At 42.8% G+C, this 21,276-nt stretch overlaps 1 protein-coding gene across 3 annotated transcripts in view; it reads right to left on the bottom strand.

Moving 5' to 3' along the window:
* Positions 1-21,276, bottom strand: part of SLC8A3 (solute carrier family 8 member A3) — a 149,827-nt gene that overhangs the window by 15,690 nt on the left and 112,861 nt on the right. For all 3 annotated transcript variants that reach the window (XM_056851590.1, XM_056851591.1, XM_056851592.1), the window contains exon 3: positions 7,510-7,527. In XM_056851590.1, the coding sequence (XP_056707568.1) occupies positions 7,510-7,527 (18 nt within the window). The remainder of the gene's footprint in view (positions 1-7,509; positions 7,528-21,276) is intronic.

The following is a 21,276-nucleotide window of genomic DNA, read 5'->3' as shown; positions in this document are numbered from 1 at the left end:
AGGGTGTTTTGATAGAGGAAGTATAATCGACATATATGGTGGTGCAAGATGTATGCATCCTGTGCATCACTGTGGATGCCAGATTTCCCACTTCAAGCAACTGCCTGCCATATTTTCACGACTATTTGCTCCCCTCTTCTACTATTCCCCTAAAGCAAAACACACAGTCTAGTATGTCTGAAACTGTCTCTGCTGATGATAGAAGTATTAGTGACCATGATGTATGCTGTATCATTAATATAGTGGCACTTTACAGATGAGTACCCTTCACTTGTGGAGCATATGAAATACATAGGGAGCTAATAGTGAAAGGAGGCCTGAGAGTAGCAAGGGTAACAAAGGATGAATGGGAGTAAAATATGCAAAAGAAATCTGATGTAATATGTTAAACAAATTGTCACAAAATGATTGCACAATCTTGTGTTAGGTATCCTGCAAACAGTGAACGCTCAGAATTTGTCTTTGTTAGTCACGGTATTTTGTTGTTATACTAGGGCTTCCAATAAATTGTGTCCTTGTCCATGGTGCTGCCGATGATAACCACTAGCTGAAACAATGGGAAAGTAGATTGCAAGTAAGGCAAACATTTCCTGTGTAGGCATTTTGTGGCAAAGCTGCTGAAGTTATTATTTCCAAGAGGTCTCATGAATACTTATGTGTAAGTCTGAAGTGCAACTTACTACATTATAGAAAATATTTTGAAATTTGCGTTGAGCAAGAATGGTGGTTGGGTTCAAAAAATACAGTGGACTAGCTGGCCACTGTGCCAGAAAAGCAAAGTCATCATATAAAAATACCCCTGAATAATCCTCGAGCAACTCAGTGGTTCCAGCTGGAAAAGTCTGCCCCACCAACTTCCCATGGACTATTTAAAGTCCTGTTTGCTTTTTGGGGCCTAACTCCTCCTGTATACTTTACATGAAAACAGCAAACTGCCTTTAACTGAAAGCATTTTATCTCTTGCTGATTCTAGTGCTTTGAGGTGGCTACAAAACTTGCCATAAAGCACACTGGTATGTTTCACAGTAAAAATCCTTGTTTCATTTTTCTTAATTGAACCCTGACCGTTCAATCTGAGCTGCCACACAGAGGAAAGATAACCTAGAAAACAAGATTCTCTAGGTATGTTTTTAAGGATTTTTGTAGGATTTCTGGAGACTGCAGGTCCTTCTGTGGGCACATGATGGAGTTTAGAAACCTTGCATGGAATTCAGCAGGCCTCGTATTCGTCTCCAGAAATTATTCAGAGGCTAAAAATTCTGTACAAACTCCATCTATCATTAAAACTTTCCCTCGACTTAAAAGGTCTGCCAGACTGCAAAGATTATTAGCCAGCACAGTTCTACAAATCATACATGGACCCCTGTGTAAGGAGACACCACTTTAATCTATCATTTCAGCAGAGACAAATCCATCCACCTTTTGAAGTCAACAATATCTTGAAGTGTCACAGCCAATCTCCCTCGTCACGCAGTCTCCCACAGAGTGCTCCAGTAAGGGGAAATCCTTTTTTTAGCTGCTCTGCGTGAATAAAAAAAAAGTTCTTCACAAAAGAACAAATGCAGAAACTGGCTGCAGTTATGAAAGCTAGGATTACAATCTTTCGGTGCTTTTCTTTGTGTCAGATGGAGTCAGTGTGGAAAAATAGAAGAGTCTTCAGTAGCAGGCATCCCTTAGCACTTGGGCCATCAAGAGGCAGAAATAAGAATTTCATCTAAGAAACTTCAAGGCAGACAGAAAGCCAAACAGAGGTCCTGAATGAAAGTTTTCATGCTGACTTCTGTTCCTTTCCCAAGATTTCAGATATGGAGGTAATGATGCTGCAATCTAGTTAATCACCACTGAGGTGATGTGGACAGGAGCAATTGATTTGTCTTAATTTATGCACTACCTCTTCTTGGCTCTGATAGCTGTTATGTAGATGCCACAGAATTACTTTCAAATGTGGTCCCAAATGGATAGCCGTGCTAGTCTGTTGCAGGAAAAACACGCAGGAGTCTTGTGGCCTATTAAAGAGTAACACAACTGTATCTTAGCATAAGCTGTCATGGACTAGAGCCCACTTATTCACGTACATGAGTGGATCTTCACTATGCAGTCATTTTATGTAGAGATATGAAAAAAATCCTTAGGGTCACGGGGCCATGACGTGCAGAAAGCACAAGGTGAAATGTAAAATGATGTCAAATTTAAATCTGATCAATAATCTAATCCAGTGTTTCCCAAACTGTGGGCCGGGACCCAAAAGTAGGTTGCGAAGCCTCTGAAAGTGGATCACAGGCCAGCCCTCCCTAACAGAAGATTCTGATTCTCCATTCTTTGTTGTGATTAATTAGTCACTTCCCTTGATGAATAGTGCCCCACCATACACAAATGTATTCCTCATATGATCCTTTGCAGGGGAAATAGTGTGGCCAAATACTGCATTTGTCTTGGCTGCAAGGTGCATCCATTTTTTAATATTTCATGATAACAATATCCTAATTGTGCAATTACAGTCATATTTTTAAATCAAATTTTCTGCAAAGGAAAAAAAAAGGATTAATTGAAGCATCCCTCTTCCCAATGGACCAGGTAAAGGATCCATTCATGCAATGAAGCAGCAGAAGCATCTGGGAAGTAAGTTTGAAGGGGCAGCTGCAGGGAGAAACTGGAATTTGCTGAATGGGGCTTACTTGCAAATAAACATAATCATAGATTCTTGTGCTTGTGGGTGGGCACCACCAGAGTTTATAGCATTATATCAAGTTCTGTGTGGTCCCGATTTTAGTGCCACTTGTATAAAAGGAGTCCTTCAGCAGCACAAAAAGCACAATGTAGAACTGACCCCAGTCTTTTTCTGGAAGAGGAGACATGTTTATGTCTCATATATAGCTATGAAGCAGTTTCCAAGCACCAGTAGCCTAGGTGGTGCTGAATAAGACAATGAAAGGTGTGCACCAGCCTCTCATTCCAGTTCTTTTAAATGATAACAGGGAAGGAGAAATTTAAAAGCTGCAGGGATTCTCCATTGCATGTACTGCGTTCCACACCAGAGAAGCATTCATGAGAGGAACAATATCCTAGAGCCCTTTGAGGGAGCTTTGCATGGCACTTCTGTAGAGAGAATGGAGCTGTAGTAATGTCTGTGAAAATTTAGGCAGTTCATTGCATTATTCATTGGATATTTGATTCTGTTTGGAGTGTGTTGTTCTTAACCTTACAATCCACTTTCATTGCATTGTATGTTGTTTGTATTATATTGTCCTTATTTGCATTGTTTTTAACTGTGTAATCTGCCTTGAGCCTCAATGAGAAAGGCAGACTATAAATGAAGCAAGTAAGTAAATGAACGTTCTTGACAGAGTGGTCCTGAGCTCTTTCTCTTCCCCTGCTTGCTAAAATATTTAAATGTGACGTAAATAGGATGCAAACAGTTATACTTTCTCCTAGCTGCCTGCACGCAGCAAGATTTACAAACAAACACATGAACAGATTTTCATGAAGGAAAGGGGAAGGGAAGACACAATAAAAAGGAAAACATTAACACCCGTGGTCCATGATCAGCACACTGAAAACAAAGTGCTGTTCAGGTACTCCTTAAGGATGAGAAGAAAGGCAGAAAGAAGAATCTCAACAGAGAGCAAACTCCACACCCTCTGCCTTTATCAAGACCCAATCACCCATGGGCTTAAGGTGGCAGGAGCCCCCAGCAGCAGGTAGCATTCAAGAGTGGAGAAGCCAGAGATTCTTTAATTTGATGGGTCGAGTCTGTCAAGGTGAATGCTGCCAAACGGCTGCTTAATTATTAACCAACACTGATTTGTTTGCATCAGCTTCAGCACTTGGCTTTCAACATGGATTGCACCCTCGACTCCTGGCTGTCAACACCAATCAGTCCTGATAAGGTCAGGAGATGCCAGGTTGGAAAATGAACCTGCCACTTCTTCCTAAGTGCCCATCTCTGTTTCCCAGATACGGTAGAGGCAAGGAGGAAAGAATTCCCTTCTCACACTTTTCATTCTGAACCCAAGGAGGTGTTAATGGGTAGTTCCTCTGTTTTGGCAAGAAACAACAAAAATGGCATTAACAGAGAGATAAGGGAAACTCCCTTATTGGAACAAATACATGACATGCGGACAGCACAACTCAACATTGAATGAAAAGTCGTTCACTGCTTTAAATTTTTTTGAAATTAATTTGAGAATATAGGAATTTAAAAGGCTTCTCTTGTAGAGGACCCCAACATCCTTCTTTTCAGATAGATTGACAGCTGTCCTGAGGCAACACTTGCCATGGCAACTGCAACTCCTGTAGGGAATTTATGAGCTCCCTCCCCCCATCTATGAGGCCTGATCTGTACATGCAACACAGAGTGATATAGTAAAAGCCTGAGGTGGGAAGAATAGATCGTGCCAATTCAGGTTGCAAGTGGGAAAAGGCGTTTTCTAGTGCCACTAATGTAAAAACAAACATTTTACAAAAACAAACTAGCACAGCAAGAGTAAAGAAATAAAGAATTCGGTCCAGTCTGATAACTGATGTGCTGATTTTCCATTTGCATGGTGATTTTTAAAGCCTCAAATTGGATCCACTTGGCCAAACATGAGAGGAAAATCATCTGAAGACCTTTTTTGTTTGTTTGTTTCGATCGGCATTCCCTCAGAGATCCATCTTTCTTGCCCTATGTTTTAACTGCTGTTTTTATGTTTTTGCACGTGTATTTTAGCTTTGGTTTTTACTATGCATATTTTTAATCTGTTAGCTGCCTTGGTGGTCCTGACAAAGCCAGAAAGACAGGGTATGAATTTTGTAACAAACAATAGTAATAATAAGTAACATGTCAGCTGATGGTGCAATTGATAACAACTGGAACAGATTAGTTCCAAGATATCTAATCCAAAAACTGCTTTCCCGTCACATCTTTGTCCGTATGTTATAACTTAGTTTTGTTCTGAATTGTGATATTAAGTCAACAGCCCAAAAAATGGGTAAGTCTAGCTTTGTACCTCAGCAAGCAAGCTCTAAAGAACAGCGGAATATCTGAAGAGCAGAGAGATGTTAGTGGATTTATTTTTTTTTGTCGTCAAGTCACAACTGACTTACGGCAACCCCGTAGGGTTTCAAGGCAAGAAATGTTCAGAGGTGGTTTGCCATTGCCTGCCTCCGCATCACACTCCTGGTATTCCTTTGAGGTCTCCCATCCAAATACTTGCCAGAGTCGAGGCTGAGAGTGTGTGACTGGCCCAAAGTCGCCCAGCAAGTTTCCATGGCAGATTAGGGATCTGAACCTGGGTTTCTTAGATCCTAGTCCAACACCTTAACCACTACACTACGCTGGCTTACATGTTAGTGGATAAGAGCCACAAAACATGCATGCAAGGCCCATGATTATGGGGGGAATAGTACAGCCAATTTGTCACAGAGAGAACACAAAAGAATGCTAGCAAACTAGGTCTACTCAGAGCCAAGTCTAAGAAATTCTATATAATATAAAACTTTGGAAGGGGAAAAAAATATGAACTCAGAAGCTAAAGGCAAAGAGACAGTGACAAACTTCAACGTAATTTTCAACGTAGTTTCCCCCAACACTCTTGAAATGTTTGCATTTTCTAAATCTAACATGACATGGACTAAGTGAAAATGTCACGTCCGCTCTCTACTTATTAGTCATGATCTGTCCCGAGTGGCATTCTATGCGTGCAGTGGCACATGCATTTTTCATGTTGCTCTGGATCTTGTCTGCCACCAGATTTAGAAGAGTCTGAACTTGAAGCACGTCCTCATATCCAAGTGATGCTCATGCAAAGGGCCCAACAGCAGAAGTTAACTGGAATGGAAGTGTCATTATGTAAACTTGGTTCAGTCTAAAGAAGAGGGATGCTATTTGGAGCAGACGTAGTGGTGGCAAATCAAGGGGCAACAGTGCTGCCTTCCAAGCACCTTTCCTTTCCTAACAGGGTTGGAAATGTGGCTTTCCCTCCTTATTAATTTAAGAGCAACTTTCTAGTGAGCCAAGTGAATGAATTATCGAATACTACCTGCCAAAAGCAATCAAATTGGTGCACGGAAAAGGGTGAAAATCCTATTATTTTAACACATATTATTTGGTTCCAGAAGATCTGATTAAATAGCACACTACTGAATTACAGCAATGAAATTATAGTGGGAGCAGATGTGACAGACTTCCTGAAAGTGAAGAGCAGATCGAACTCTTATGAGGAGATGGCCACTTCCTTTCCTAATTATTCCCAGGCTGGATGGTTGAGCCCAGGGCATTCCTGAAACATATCAGGACTGAGATACATTGGGATTCAACTGTACATTTGCAAGTAATAGTGCACATCTATTTATATTCTCATGCCATTTTATACAACCTTCTTGTACCCAAGTATAAATACCTAATACAAAAGAATGAGAGCATCAACCATAGCTGGAGGGTGATTTGCTGACCAGCGACATGATTGGTCCCAGTGTGGCTTTACAAGTGTAAGAAGACTGCTAAGTTGAGGGGTATGCAGTTCCCCTGCATGTGGCAGTTACTTTTTCTGTCTGTCTCTAGCGTCTCCTCACTCACATGGACCAGGTCATCCACCACCCTTGGCACAATCAGATTTTTCAGTTTTCACGTTTCTCAGTGCAAGCCTATTAAATGTAAGTTGAAAGGTGGCCTGCAAAATTGCAGCTGTCATTAGTGGCAAAAAGTCAGATGACTCCCTTTGCTATGGGTCGCATTCACTGGCAACAAGAGTTGTGCAAATGTTTTCTTTAAGCATCCCTCACTGAGGAATTCAGGATATAACTCAGGCTGGAGACATTCATTTCTTTATCTAGGGCTCAGTGATGGCCACTGAGGTGATTCACTAGCAGGAATCACTGGCTACTGCTAGGGGGCAGTTTTGACATCTCTTTTGATAATTTCAGATGGGTAGCTACGTTGGTCTGTAGCACCAAAATAAAAGCAGGAATCCAGAGGCATCTTAGAAGAGTATCACAATTTAGTCCAGTATAATATTTTGTGACTCAGAATTAATTTCATCAGATACACTGGAGTCTAAATCCATCAGGCTGATTTATATACATGACAGAAAGGTTGTGACATTCTGATCTACCACGTTTCTAGCTGTGTATGTAAACACACTTGATGGATTTACACAACAATACATTTGATGACGTGTGCTTCAAAATGCATGGTCGTTGTAGGGGATGGAGCACTGGTGTGGATGATCTGCAAGATCTGTACTAATATTACTCTAAGGTCTATTGTTCTCAAAAAGTAAAGAATACAAGAGCAGGAAGGATGGTGAGTGGCTGGTAACCTGATGGTGTACAAAGTGGATATTCAGCACCTAGGCCAACTCCGGTCAAGACAAAAAAATGTTTGCAGTTCATATAGCCTCAATGGACAGCTACTGTTAGTAACTGTGGTTCAAGTGGTTCCACACAGAAGTCTGAAATGAAATCAAAGCCAGCATAAAAAGAAAAGAACAGGGCAAAAAGTAAACAAACCAAGCAGGGGAAACCACTTACCTTGATTCAAAAGGAGAGCTATATAAAAAGAAAAAAGAAAGGAGAACAGAGTTAATGTCTCATGTACAAGAGTGTCAAAGTCCTTTTGTAGATGATTGTATTTACATGAGCTATGAGCTTGACTGATGTTGCTGTGAATTTTCTGTAGCCACATGCTAGATGCAGGTTCATGAGCATGCCTAGTAGCAACAAGGTGAGAATGAAGCAATGAAGCTGGAGAGAACAGGTGTGTACCAAGGGTTCTGGTTTTCTGAGGTTCTCCCTTTTCCAAAGGAAGGATGCAACTTGAAAGGCTGGGGGGGGGGGGAGTCCACTGGGGATAGAAAGGGTGCAACTGCAACATGGCCACACAGCACCTGGGAGAAGCCACAGTCGTTGCCTTACAGCCATTTTTAGCAGCTGTTCTTAGCTTTGCTCTGTACTTTGGCTTACCTCTCAGATGTCAGAGATGATGAATCGCACTTAAAAATGAACTTTAAGCCACCTAGGTCTTTAGTAGAACTACTCCCAACTCCAAGGGAAATCTAACATCGCCACTCCCAGTACCAACAACTCCTCCAGCAATGCTTTTAGCAACTGTGGTTGAAGTAATATCCCACCTATTGTCTATAGAGGATAATAGACATAATTCCAAGATACATGCCAGGCCCAGCACATCACCATGTATTGCAGAAGAATTAATGCTATCCATGCTAAAGTTCAGAACTTTTAATATTGGGGGGGGGGGCTGCAGATAATTACAGCCCATTCCTGAAGTGTGGGGGGGAGACAGAAGGCGGGCGGAGGCAGCATAGCTGCACCACCTCCAGATCCGAACGGCAGCTCCTCCCCAGGGAACACCCCAGGAACACCCCCCCAGGACATACGCTGCTGGGCACAGGAGGCTCCAGCTGCTGTGCGGCTCTCCAGGGCTGGCGAAAGTCACCTTGCGCCGGCGTCTGTGCCAGTTTGCACCTTGCAAGTGGCACAGATGCCTGCATAGGGGTCGTGCTGGTTCCTGTGTAGCTTTGCTCCCCCTTCAGGATTGCATGGTTAGAAATGTGATGTGGTCTGAAGAATGGAAACAAGTTTGGATTATACAGGTTTGCTGTATCATTAAGTGTAGGTATTGCCCATAAAGCCTGGGAAAGGCGGCAGCAGCTGAGTTGATGCTCCTGGACAAACACAAGTGACCAAAACTGGTAACTACAAATAAGTTTAATTATTTAAATAAGAATCTTCCTTAATCTTGAAATTCTGTTTGAAACCTCTCTTTTGACACAGTTCTTTATTCTAAATTCTATTTGCTAATTGCTAGTATAATGTGGGTAGGAATATTTTTGTTAATTTAGGTTTAGACTGTTAATCATCTTTTAAGTGCTCAGCTTTCTCATTTAATCCCATTATATCTCTTTCCTTCTCACTTCATATTAACTTCAGTATGACTCAGAGGAACTTTAGTTTAGTAATAAGAATTAATTTCTTAAGCCTGTAATCATTGTTTCTAAAAGTGACTCTCTTACTTTGAATTTCACTCTTGTTTAAAAACGACTGTGCTTTGAAAATAACATTACTGGATGCCTAAATTGGTCTGATTTATGACTAAAAGCACGACAAAAATGCTGCTATGGGGGAGAAGTGGGCACGAATGCGAAATGTGGAGTGGGAGGCTGATGGTGGCTCAGACCACCCGCACAAAGAAGCGTGTGCTCATGTTTCTAGGAAAGGCTGCCTTAGCAGGAAGGATAAAATCTTCTTTCTTCAGATAAGAATGTGATCAGAACCTTGTGGAGAAATGCGGCTCTTTTATAAAAATTGGCCTGGGTTAAAAAAATAAGGATGAAATTGATTTTTTAAAGAGGGCTAAAATAAGCCAAACACTGAAAGGCCCTGATCAGAGCTCCTGTCTTCTAAATCTTCTCTAAATAGCAACTGTAGGGGAACCTTACTGAGACCATAATTCTGTACAGGTCTATTCAGAATCCTTCTTAGGGTTGCCAACCTCCAGGTAGTAGCTGGAAATCTCCTGCTATTACAACTGATCTCCAGCCGATAGAGATCAGTTCACCTGGAGAAAACGGCTGCTTTGGCCCCTCCCCAAACCCTGCCCTCCTCAGGCTTCACCCAAAAAATCTCCCGCCAATGGCAAAGAGGGACCTAGCAACCCTAATCCTGCTATATTTCATTCCATGGGCCTTACTCTCAGTAAAGTTGCACTGTCAGACTGGAACCACGGCCTTGGGTGAGAATTTTTAAAGCCACTTCCTCTGCACCCTTTTGCCAAGATAAATAATTTCCCCAGTGGTGCAGATGTTTGTTTTTCCTTACCAGGAAAACAGTGCTGCCAAGGGGCCAGTTTTCATTGTGTTGGGATGGGGAAAAAGCTTGCAAGCAACAATCCAGTTTCCTATTCCCCCTATCTCTATGGCTGCTATTTAGAGAGGTGTAACGGGGAGGGGAAATTCAGTCACCAATCTCCAACGTTTTGTCTATTTTTACAGGAAAGTAACAATAACTGCTCTATTCTGTGTCTCACAAGTGTATATGAGGGGCAACGACTCCTTTAAACTGCACTGTTGGTTTAATCACATCTCTTCTTTCTAGGGTTGCCAGGTCCCTCTTCGCCACCGGCGGGAGATTTTTGGGGTGGAGACTGAGGAGGGTGGGGTTTGGGGAGGGGAGGGTCTTCAATGCCATAGAGTTCAATTGCCGAAGTGGCCATTATTCTCCAGGTGATCTGATCTCTATTGGCTGGAGAGCAGTTGAATTAGTAGGAGATTAGTAGGCCCTACTTTATTTTTAATTTGTATTGCCTAACTATTGTTTTAGGTGCATGATGAATATATAATCTTCTTCTATAACCTTCATGAGAAAACATAATAGAAAGAAATTGCTAAGACTTTAATAGAATTGCTAAGACTTAAGCAAATCAGCTCTCAAACTAACTCCAACCATGACTACTTTAAATGCTTCTATATTCTTCACTTGTGAAGAGCAACAGATCCACGGGGAGAAGAAGCCTAGAGCTTCAATTCTAAACATACTTCGTTGGGAGTAATCCTCAGTGGGTGTTAATTTTTGAGAAAATGCACATAGCAATGTGCTATACATTTCTTAATGGGAATGTGAGTAAAACGCACTCCATGTGTTAAAACCTCCAGCAGACGATAGCCTCAGCTATTTTTGCCCTGGAATAAAAAATAAAAATGACATCTCCTGCTTTCTTAGAGATAAAGACTGGAGCCAGAAGATGGCATCCACCTAGACTCTACAATACCGAACAGACTTCTTCATAATGATGAGAATCAAATATCTGCTCCAGAGCCAGAGTGGTGTAGTGGTTAAGAGCGGTTGTTTGGAGCGGTGGAGTCTAATCTGGAGAACCGGGTTTGATTCCCCACTCCTCCACATGAGTGGCGGAGGCTAATCCGGTGAACTGGATTGTTGTTTTCCCCATTCCTACACATGAAATCAGTTGGGTGACCTTGGACTAGTCACACTCTCTCAGCCACACCTACTTCACAGGGTGTCTATTGTGGGGAGGGGAAAGGAAGGTGATTATAAGCTAGTTTGATTCTCCCTTAAGTGGTAGAGAAAGTTGGCATATAAAAACCAACTCTTCTTCTTCTTCTCCTCCTCCCAGAGTAACTTTTAATATTGTTAATTCTATTGAAATGTGCACATTGCCTTCCACACATGGATACCATTGTTTGAATTGGACTGACAGAGGGCAAGCAAGCTTTGGAGAGTAGTCAAAACTGTATTTCATCAATGATCTATGCAAATTATGTGAATTCTCTTTAATGGAATACTGAAATAAAACCCCAAATAATTACCATTGTAGCATGGTCAAAAAGTGGCAAGGAGGGGGGTCAACCAAAGAGCAAGCCTAAACAGTTCCATTTTAGTTAGATGGGTTTACTATCAGGAAGTTTTATTTAGGATTGCAGCCTTTAACTATTATTCTTAGAAATTTCATTTTGGACTGGATTTAAAGTTGTTCAATTTTAAACACATTTGCTTCAAAAACAAATTTGAATTATATGAAAAACTTATTTTCAAAGCGTAACTATAAATGTGTAACATGTACAAAAAAATGGTACAATCAAATTGTACAATCAAAAACAGCATTAATTTTTTGAAACAGGAGATCAAAAATATTAGGACATGACCCACCCAAAATTGAGCACAATTAAGTACCATTGATTTTAGAGCAAGAGTTAAGAAGTTAAGATTTCTCCAACTGAAATTCGTGGGATTTAAATTGTCAACTAACCCGGCTGGATTGTGCCCAGTGAGTTTGATGGAAAACTAGAATGAAAACCTACCATTTCAGATAGTGATGGAAGACAACAATTGACAATAAGACCTCTTTAAATTCAGTGACCAACTCAAATTTTTGGTATCAATATTTTGTCTTCATCATGATGCCCCCCATGTATAACCATATATAATTCTATATTCCAGAAGGACCTCAGAATTTCTGTTTTCAAACAGAAATATTACTATTGCCTTGGGGCAGACTGGGAAGGAAAAATAGCCCTATAAATGGTGTGTTGGCCAATGGCTGTAACAATAAATGTATGCCCTATAAATGGGCTCGTCCCCTCCCAAAGGGAATGAGTGAGTAAGAAGAGGGTTGCCTACTCCTGGCCTATGCTGGCTCTGCCCCTCTGAAGGATGGAGGAAAAGGCAGCTTGCCTACCCAGCCGGTTGGGCACCTCTTTCCATCTTCAATGCAGGGCTGGGTTTTGTCTCCTCCAGGCTACACGGAGCTGGGCTGGACAGGGTGCCAGGTGCCCCAAGGAGTGCAGGTGGACTGTATACAGCCTTTCTTCCACTGGACTGGCCCAGCCCAGTTGGAGGGGCATCAGCCCACCAAGAGGAGTCCCGGTGGCCATAATGGCCTATATACTCCTGCTATTGCTCCCTAGCTGAAATTACTGTTACAAATTACAGTTGTATCACTGCAATCCGAAACAGAATCACACCATTCTAAGTCCAGTGAAGTCAATGAATTTAGAAGGCTGTAACTCTGGATGGCCCAGGCTAGCCTGATCTCATCAGATCTCAGAAGCTAAGCAGGGTCAGCCATGGTTAGTATTTGGATGGGAGACCACCAAGGAATACCAGGGTTGCTGTGCAGAGGAAGGCACTGGCAAACCACCTCTGTTAGTCTCTTGCCATGAAAACCCCAAAAGGGGTCGCCATAAGTCGGCTGCGACTTGAAGGCACTTTACACACACACACAACTCTGTTTAGGATTACACTGTATGTCTCGTAACACATTCCTATCTAGATGACCTGGGATCTTTTTCTTGCATTTGCACTTCAGCCTAGTAAAAGAGTGTTTTTCCCTCTTTCGCTTCTAATGTGATACATGAATATTTGAAGAGCACTATGAATGAAACTTCAAGAATATAGAGCAGGAGACTGGGGGATTATTCTAGTTTTAAATTTCTGATTGGACATTGCTCACAGAAGCAGGAAAATGGTTTCACAGGCAGGAGATTATAAAAATGTAATTCAGTTCTGACCTGTAAAAAAACCCCTACTGTTCTATTTGTGGAACCCACTAAAACAATGATATATTCTTTGCGTGGACTACACCAGTTCCAGATTCTACTAATCCAGTGTTTCCCAACCTGTGGGTCATGAAGCCTGTGGAAGTAGGCCATGCTGTGGGCTCTTGTAGGGTCAAGGTGGCTGTTCCCTTTTCCTCCTTGCCTGGTGCCCAGTTGAACTCATGCTGAACCTCTGAGGTGGAGGAGGTGGGGCATAGCAAGCCAACCAGCCAACCAGCAGTCTGTGGTGAGTTAGGCTGAAGCTGCAGCTACACTTAGAAAGCAGCACTCATACCTTCTTGCCCAGCACAGCAGCCGCCTCCATAGTCTCCCTCATATTTTCTTTTCTTCAACCACACTCCTCTCCCCACTTTCCTTTGATGGTAATTCCATCTAGCTGTTTCTCAGCAGTCACTAAGGAGCTTTAAAAAAAAGACCATTGGTGAGCTGTACTTAGGGTTGCCAGCCTCCAGGTACTAGCTGGAGATCTCCTGCTATTACAACTGATCTCCAGCCGATAGAGATCAGTTCACCTGGAGAAAATGGCCACTTTGGCAATTGTACTCTATGACATTGAAATCTCTCCCCTCCCCAAATCCCAACCTCCTGAAGCTCCACCCCAAAAACCTCCTGCCGGTGGCAAAGAGGGACCTGACAACCCTAGCTGTACTTGCTGTTGTAGTTGCAACACATGGCCAAGTCATTTGCCTTCATCTAGACCACCAATAGGGATCAGCCAAATGTCTTTGGAAAGAAAAAAAGCAGAGCATGAGGGACCAGGACAAAGGAATCACTGCTTGTTCCCTGCACTCAGAGGTTTGTTACCTTTGAACCTGGAGGTTCCATTTAGTTAAGATGGTGAATGGAAGCAGTTCCAAAGGTACAACTGCGGTGGAATAGATGGGAGAGCTCTGGGTAGGTGCAGTGGAAGGGATGTGTGTTGGAAGAGTCTTTACAGAGTCTTTTATCACCTCGCTCTTGAGAGGCACCAGCGATTCCTGTAACCAATACTTCTTCCTGCATTCCTGTGTAGCAGGTAGAGGGGTAAGAGAGTCTTTGATGTACAAGACAGAATTGGAGCAGACAGAAAATATATAAAGCTAATGTAATACTGCATCAGTGGAATAACGTAAGGTCTGAATGACTCTGACAAATAGCATAAGCATTCTGTCACTGTTTATGTCGTTAGAATGGTCCATAATCATAAGTGTAGAATGGTTATGTTAGTATGAAATGCTGTTGTATGTACGGAGTCACCTGAAAGATTCAAAACATCTTAAATGAAGAAGAGATGAGAGCACTCCGAACTCTGGAGCAGTAAAAGGCTTGGCAAGGGACGTTTGGTAACTAAGGAATCACCTTGGAGACAGAAGGGTGAATATGCTAGGATGCCTGATTGCTTCGATCAGCTTGGGTTCAGGCAGAGAAGTTATGAATGGCCAATGACAACATTTCTCAGCCACAGAGGAGTTCAACTGGAATGCAGACATGCATGGTGGTATGCTTGAGTGCTGATGTGGTTACATCTGCTCATGTGCTTTATACCCTTCCTTGCTGATTCTGCCTTGCTATTTCACACTATTGAAGGAGCTCAGATTATATACAAACAAATAAATAAATCCCATGTGTTGGATTTTGGTCCTGGATTACTATGGCCACATCTCATTAAAATGTCTGGAAAACTGAACTCTGTATCTTGGTTAACCCAAAATCTTAATTGTAATGGCCATGCCTATATGTTTCTGGAACATAAAAATCTGCAATACTCTGACGTTCAAAGCAAATGTCTGACAGCCAAACTACACATTACAGTGGAAGAGCCACAGTTCATCTCTCAGCTTTTTTTAACAAAAAAGTGAAACATAGCTGATGAAGGCTGCCATGTTATTCAGGGCCGCATGGTTTCTAACCCTTTTCCTTGTACTATATTCTGAACGTGAATCCTCCCCTTCTCTTTAACTATGTATAGATATATTTTATTGTGTGAGGCAAACCGCTGCCTGAGGAGCAATTCTGATTGGTTAAATGGTATGAGAAGGTTACCCCCCCTCCCCAAACATTACTGTTCCAAGCAAATGGGCAGCATCCTTCCCAGTAACTGGCAGCTGCATTTCAGTTAAACGCACGGGTTATCAATCATGGCTCTCCCAGTATAATGTGTGGAGGGGCTATAATATTCATCGACACTGAATTTTCTGAACAATGTCATAGATTAATTGTTGGGGATAAAAGTGTTAATTTCCTGATAGCCATCTTTTGGTTCAATTTAAACTAAACTAAAACAAGAAAGTTTCAGGTAACCGGCTCAAGGTTGACTCAGCCTTCCATCCTTCTGAGGTTGGTAAAATGAGTACCCAGCTTGCTGGGGGTAAAGTGTAGATGACTGGGGAAGGCAATGGCAAACCTCCCCATAAACACAGTCTGCCTAGTAAACGTCGGGATGTGACTTCACCCCATGGATCAGTAATGACCCGGTGCTTGCACAGAGGACTACCTTTATCTTTTTAAAACAAGAAAGGCTAATCTGTACTTGTTCCCCATGCTATAATTTTCATTTTGTCTTTTTACTAGATCAGACCATTGGTCCATCTAATGCAGCAATCTGTCTCACACAGTGGCCAACCAGTTACTACGGAGGGCTAACAACACAGTATAAAGAAGGAATCTTTCCCTTGACATTGCTTACTGGCACTGGCATTAAAAGATTTTCTGTCTCTGGACGTGGTTCCCTTTAGTCACCATGGCTAGTAGCTACTGATAGACCTGCTTTCCATGAATCTGTCTAATCCCCTGTTAAAGCCATCTATGCCTGTGGCCATCACTACATCCTCTGGCAGCAAATTCTACATTTCAATCACTTGTTGAGTAAAGAAGTATTTCCTTTGTCCATCCTGAATCTATTGCCCATCAACCCTACTGGATGCTCTCGAGCTCTAGTATTCTGGGAGAGGGAGAGAAAGTTCTCTCTGTCCACTCTTTCTACCCTGTGCATATTTTTATAAACCTCCTTGGGACCTCCATATTCTATGAAAACCATTACAGTTACAGTTCATTCCTTTTGTCTTTCATTTGTCCATTGATGGGCTCTAAGGAACTCATGGATTCACTCTCTGAATGCCAGTGGTTGGAAGCAAAAACAGGAGGAGGCTTTGTCCTCCGTGCCCTGCTTGTTGGCCTTCTGGAGGCATCTGATTGGCTGCTGTGTGTAACAGGATGCTTCACTAGAGCAACCATTGGTTTGATTCAACATGGCTTCCCTTATGTTCTTAAGGTTGCTATTTGTGTAATTTATATTTCCTTTGTCTTGGTTATGCTTGCACAGGTTTGGCTAGTTTCCCTCCATTCTCTTTGAGAAATTGACAGTTGAAGAGCTGGCTCCTTCCACAGTCAAGTGCAGCTCCTCTTCTTCAGCTAAATGCTGTTTTGGGATTTATGCTCAGTTTTATACCCTCAGGCAAGCTATAGTTCAGGTGAAAGGTAGTAACCCTTCCTGGGAAAGCAGGCATAATACTTTCCCTCTAATGCTGGTGTGTAAAAATTGATGTCTGAAGAGAATACAGACAACCTGAATGTCTCTAAACTGCCCCTGAGGGCCAACAAGGTAAGGAAAACCTGGCCCAACTTTTCAACTAATGTGATGCCAAGACTATCCAGGGAGTAGCAGCTGAGCTAAAAGCTGTTGTCTTTTAACAATGAACAAACCTCGATTCACTAGAGGGACATTCAAAAGGCACTGACAGTGGGGTGACCAGAAAGGTGACAGTCTGCTGGAAGGCATTTAGGTGCTGCTATGCTTTGCCACCAACAGTTAGGGCCCTGTCACGGTAGATAAGGGAAACATACAGAACTGTAAGAATACAGAGGGAAGTTGGAACGCCTCAGAGCTAAGCAACAGAAGGGAGAAGGAAGGCTGCCCACAACCCATCATATAGCTTAATAATGAGGCATTCACCATCTTCGCTTTTAAGTCTTTTCTTCCAAATGTAGCCAGAAGAGGTGTTTGTTGGTGAATGCTAGAGAACAACCAACACAGGCCTAATCTTTTCAAGTATTACATGGGGCTTGCTATAGAATGAGATTACAAAAAGGGAAATGCTGGGAAATTGATAATATACAGGATTTTCAGGGCTGAAGGTTGTACAGCCAATAATCCTGAAGGAATTCAAAAATAAAAAAGGCTGAGAAGCTAACAAAACATACATTAATTCAATTTAGCTAATACATTACAAGCCTAGAGGATAACAAAGAACCAACATCTTAAAGAATGAATTTATCTAAATAGGATAAACAGTTAATCCAGGGTAGGGGAGAGACACTTTCTGTCTCATTTCTCTACCAAATACATTGTCTAACATTGTTGGAAAAACAGAATGTAAAATCCCACTGGGTGACTTAATGAAGAGGGTTTTTTGCTTACTAATCTGTTGAGGAATTTTCTAGACACAAGGGCAACCTTTGCCTGGCATACAGACAGGCAATGCTGAAAGGAAAGGAGACAAATTTTATACTTCCCCCGAATCCCGCCCCTCACCGATACGCAGTGAAGCTGAGTGGGTGGCAAACTAAAGCATACCTTTTGCTTGTACACACTGGCATATACATGCAGTGTTACTGCCTGGGCTGAGGGATGAAGACAAATGCTACCCTTGCCTCCTCTTCCTCCTCCTCCTCTGGCAATGCCACACAGCATCTGCTTTGCTGTTTTTCTCATATATATATATATGTCCCCCCCCTTTTTGTGTGCTTTAACAGGAGCCACAAGAAGGCCCAATTTGGGATGTTAATATTTATCCCTGCCCCCAGTCACTTCCCCAATAAAAATGGCCTTTCCTAGTTCCCAGTATTCCTGGTTAATTCAGTGAAGGGTCAGATTAAATGAAGGGACATGACTCGTGTATTTATACAAAACTGCTCATTCACATATAAAGAAAATGGGGAGCAAAGACTTTTGTTTAAAAAGGACAGAGCAGGTGAGGGAGCAAAACCCCACCTCCTTCTGCACCTTACTTTGCTTTTGTCTGTTGCTTTCAGCCCTTTATCCCAGAGCAGCTCTGAGGCTTGAATCCAGTGGACTGTTTGCATGAGTGAAAAGTTGCAGAGTGTTGCTTTTGACCACCCCCCCACTTTGCCGTAGCCAAAAATGTCTTCTGGGGTTTCCCATCCCCCAGGAGCAGCATCTCAGGAGGCATTCTGGGCTGCAGCAAAAAGCAAGTAATCTATTTCCTGTAAGCAGAAATCATTCTGTCCACAGAAATGCTTTGCTGTATCCAAGCCACTGGAGAGAAACACAGTTTAAGCCCCAGAGCATAGTCAGGGAAAGCAGCAAGGAAACTGGGTTTAGCATCCCTCAGCCACACATTCATTCTTCGTTTAAAAGACTCATTCACTTTTTTCATTAAGTGCCTGTAAAATGCTGTCTCCTGTCTACCTGACATATGGATTGTGTATCCTTTGGGTGAAGGGTTCAAGAATTTCATCCCCATAGGATTGGGGGGGGGAGTTACAGATGAGAAATATGTTTTTCATAAATCTGAGACCAATGGAAACAAACAGTTACTCAAGTAAATTGAATAAGTAAAATGAACAGCTGTAATGACTACTTGTATGAAACTGAATCATGGATTTTTGTTTGCTAAAAACTAAATCAAGGTCAAAAGCATGTTTGAGGGGGAGACATTCCTCCCGAAAGATGTCTCGATGGCTGCTTGGATCAGAGCTCTCATCTCCTTGCCAGAAAAGATAGGGAGTCTTCTTAGATAAGGAGGCTAAAGGAATGGGCACTGGGGAGCACACAATCCAGCTCCAGGTTGCATCTTCACAACATGTTTAAGCTTTCCTAATCCACAAGCGACCAATCCAACACATCATTGTCGGCTCTTTATTTGGTTCTGCCATGTCAACACACTTGAGTAATCATCTGCTACATATCCCCTGAGTTGCTTCCCCTTGGGCAAGCATCCCTATCCAGTTTGTTTGGCGAGCCTCCCTTGTAACAGGGTTGAATGCCCACTGGAAAGAAGCTCTGGAGATATGTGGTTGGGGACAGATCAGAGGAATAGAAATGACAGAAACAAAGAAAATAGGGGTGTATTGGGCTAGGTAATATATATAGATGTGGGAGGGGCTGTGGCTCAGTAGTAGAGCATCTGCTTGGCATGCAGAAGGTCCCAGGTTCAATCCCTGGCATCTCCAGTAAAAGGGACAAGGCAAGTAGGTGATGTGAAAGACCTCTCTACCTTGAGACCCTGGTGAGCCACCGCCAGTCTGAGTAGACAATACTGACTTTGATGGGACAAGGGTCTGATTCAGTATGAGGCAGCTTCATGTATTCATTAGGGAAGCCCAATGATATAGAAATTACAGGTATTGTCATTGGGAAGTTTGCAGCCTAGAGATTATCTCCATACTTTACAGTCTCCAAATAAAGCCCAGCAGCAGCAGCTTTTCCCGCCCGTTCCTTTCATTTCCTCTCCCCCTGCCTGCTGTGTGGTGCACCTGGACCTCTGGTAGCCATAGTAGGCAGGAACTGATTAAGGGATTGGGACAGAAAGGGCAGGGCAAGTGTTAAAACCAAGGGTGCGAGCTGGCAAGCCAGCAGCTGCGCTGCGCTGCGCTGATGTGCTCTTGGTTTTAAGCTCGTTTTCTGTGTGGCTCATACAATAAGGAGCTTCAGCCACTCTTCTAAAGGACCTCTGGAGACTTCGCAAGATACTTGCAATGGTGTCAAGGCTCCTTTTTCAGTAATTAAGTAAAGAAAAGAGGCTTAAAAAGAGGTTTCTACGTGCTAGGAAGATTAATGAGGTTTCATGCCTTCCCACATGGCTCTTCCTTTGTTGGAAGCAACTCTTGCTTTTTATACTTTTGTGGAGTGACCTTTGAAAAACATCACCCAGATGGTTGACACAGGTGTACTAACAGACTCCAGTGACACATCTTCAGAACCCTTGATAATGTCAGATCCTGAAAGAGTGGAATCGGCAGTGGTTGATTGATCCAACTTTCAGACCTTCTGGCAAACTTATTCTTCTTCTTGTAATCCAAAAAGCTGTTTCCTCCTATGGTGGAAAATGGATCAGTTTCCTGCCAGGATATGCTCCTTGCTGCCGGAACATCCCTTTGACTACTATTTCTTTCTTTGACACCCAGCAAGCTTCTATGGCTGAGTGGGGATTTGAACTTTGGTCTCCCATGTCTTAATCCTACAACCTAACCACTACACCACATCGGCTCTCTTGAAATGAAGATGCATTGAGTGGAAGGAACGTGGAGGAGGGAGAATTATGATTGAATTTATGGCTGTTATGCAGCTGCTAAAAACCATAGCTTCTGTCAGGAAGGAAGTGGAAAACCTTGGATAACCAGCAGGATAAGCACATTTCACAAACTCATCTCTGGGCGCTCTGGATTATCTTTCTATTGTCAAAAAATCAGCTGGAATATGGGAATGCACCAGGCTTTCCCACTTTCATGAAGGCCTGTTACTTTCTGTGCATCAATGAATCAAAGAATAATCAGAAATTTTATTATGAATTTTATAAAGGGAAGTGGAAGGGTTGACTAGATGACTTTGTGTGACGGAAGTGTGGTGGCTCCCTCAGGGTCAGATTGGCAATTAAGGCTACTGGGAAAAGTCCCAGTGGGTCAATGACCTAGGGGACTGCCACACACAGGGACCACCCCAACCGAGGGTCCATGGCCTCTGCCAGGGCCATCCCACCCCAAAGAGAGAGGCAGGCATGAGCCAGAGACAAGGGAAAGAAGGGCTTGATGTGGCAGGTAATGCGCCCAGCTGGCTCACTGAGGGATGGGATATGCTTACCTAGCCAAACCTGAGCACAGTGAAGAATGGGACATGCCAGCCTGATCTCCCTGCAGAGAGGGATGGGATGTGGCCTCTCTGCTTTGCCACAGTGAAGGACAGGGCCAGCCCACCCAACCTCACCCCCACCCAGCTTGGCCAGGCAACTGCTGTTCAGGGCTGGCCGAGCAGGATCTCCCTCCCTCCTTTGGAAGGGTGAGGCAAAGGTAGGCTGGGGGCAAGGGCAGTTTCCAGGGCCCTTTCCCGTCCCCAATCTGCCCTGGGTTCCCTTATGTGAGAGGCAAAAAAAAGTTTGGGAGAACCAGGTTTGAAAAGTCATGATGAGTTAGTCCCAGGACATTTATAATTTAAAACTTTTCAAAGCAATGGTCATTTCATAGCATGCTTCTTGGGTTTTTGTTTTTA

Source organism: Euleptes europaea, chromosome 6 (genome assembly GCF_029931775.1).
Source record: "Euleptes europaea isolate rEulEur1 chromosome 6, rEulEur1.hap1, whole genome shotgun sequence".
Taxonomy (NCBI): Eukaryota; Metazoa; Chordata; class Lepidosauria; order Squamata; family Sphaerodactylidae; genus Euleptes; species Euleptes europaea.
Note: the sequence above shows the minus strand (reverse complement) of the source record. Positions and strands in the feature narration are given on the sequence as shown.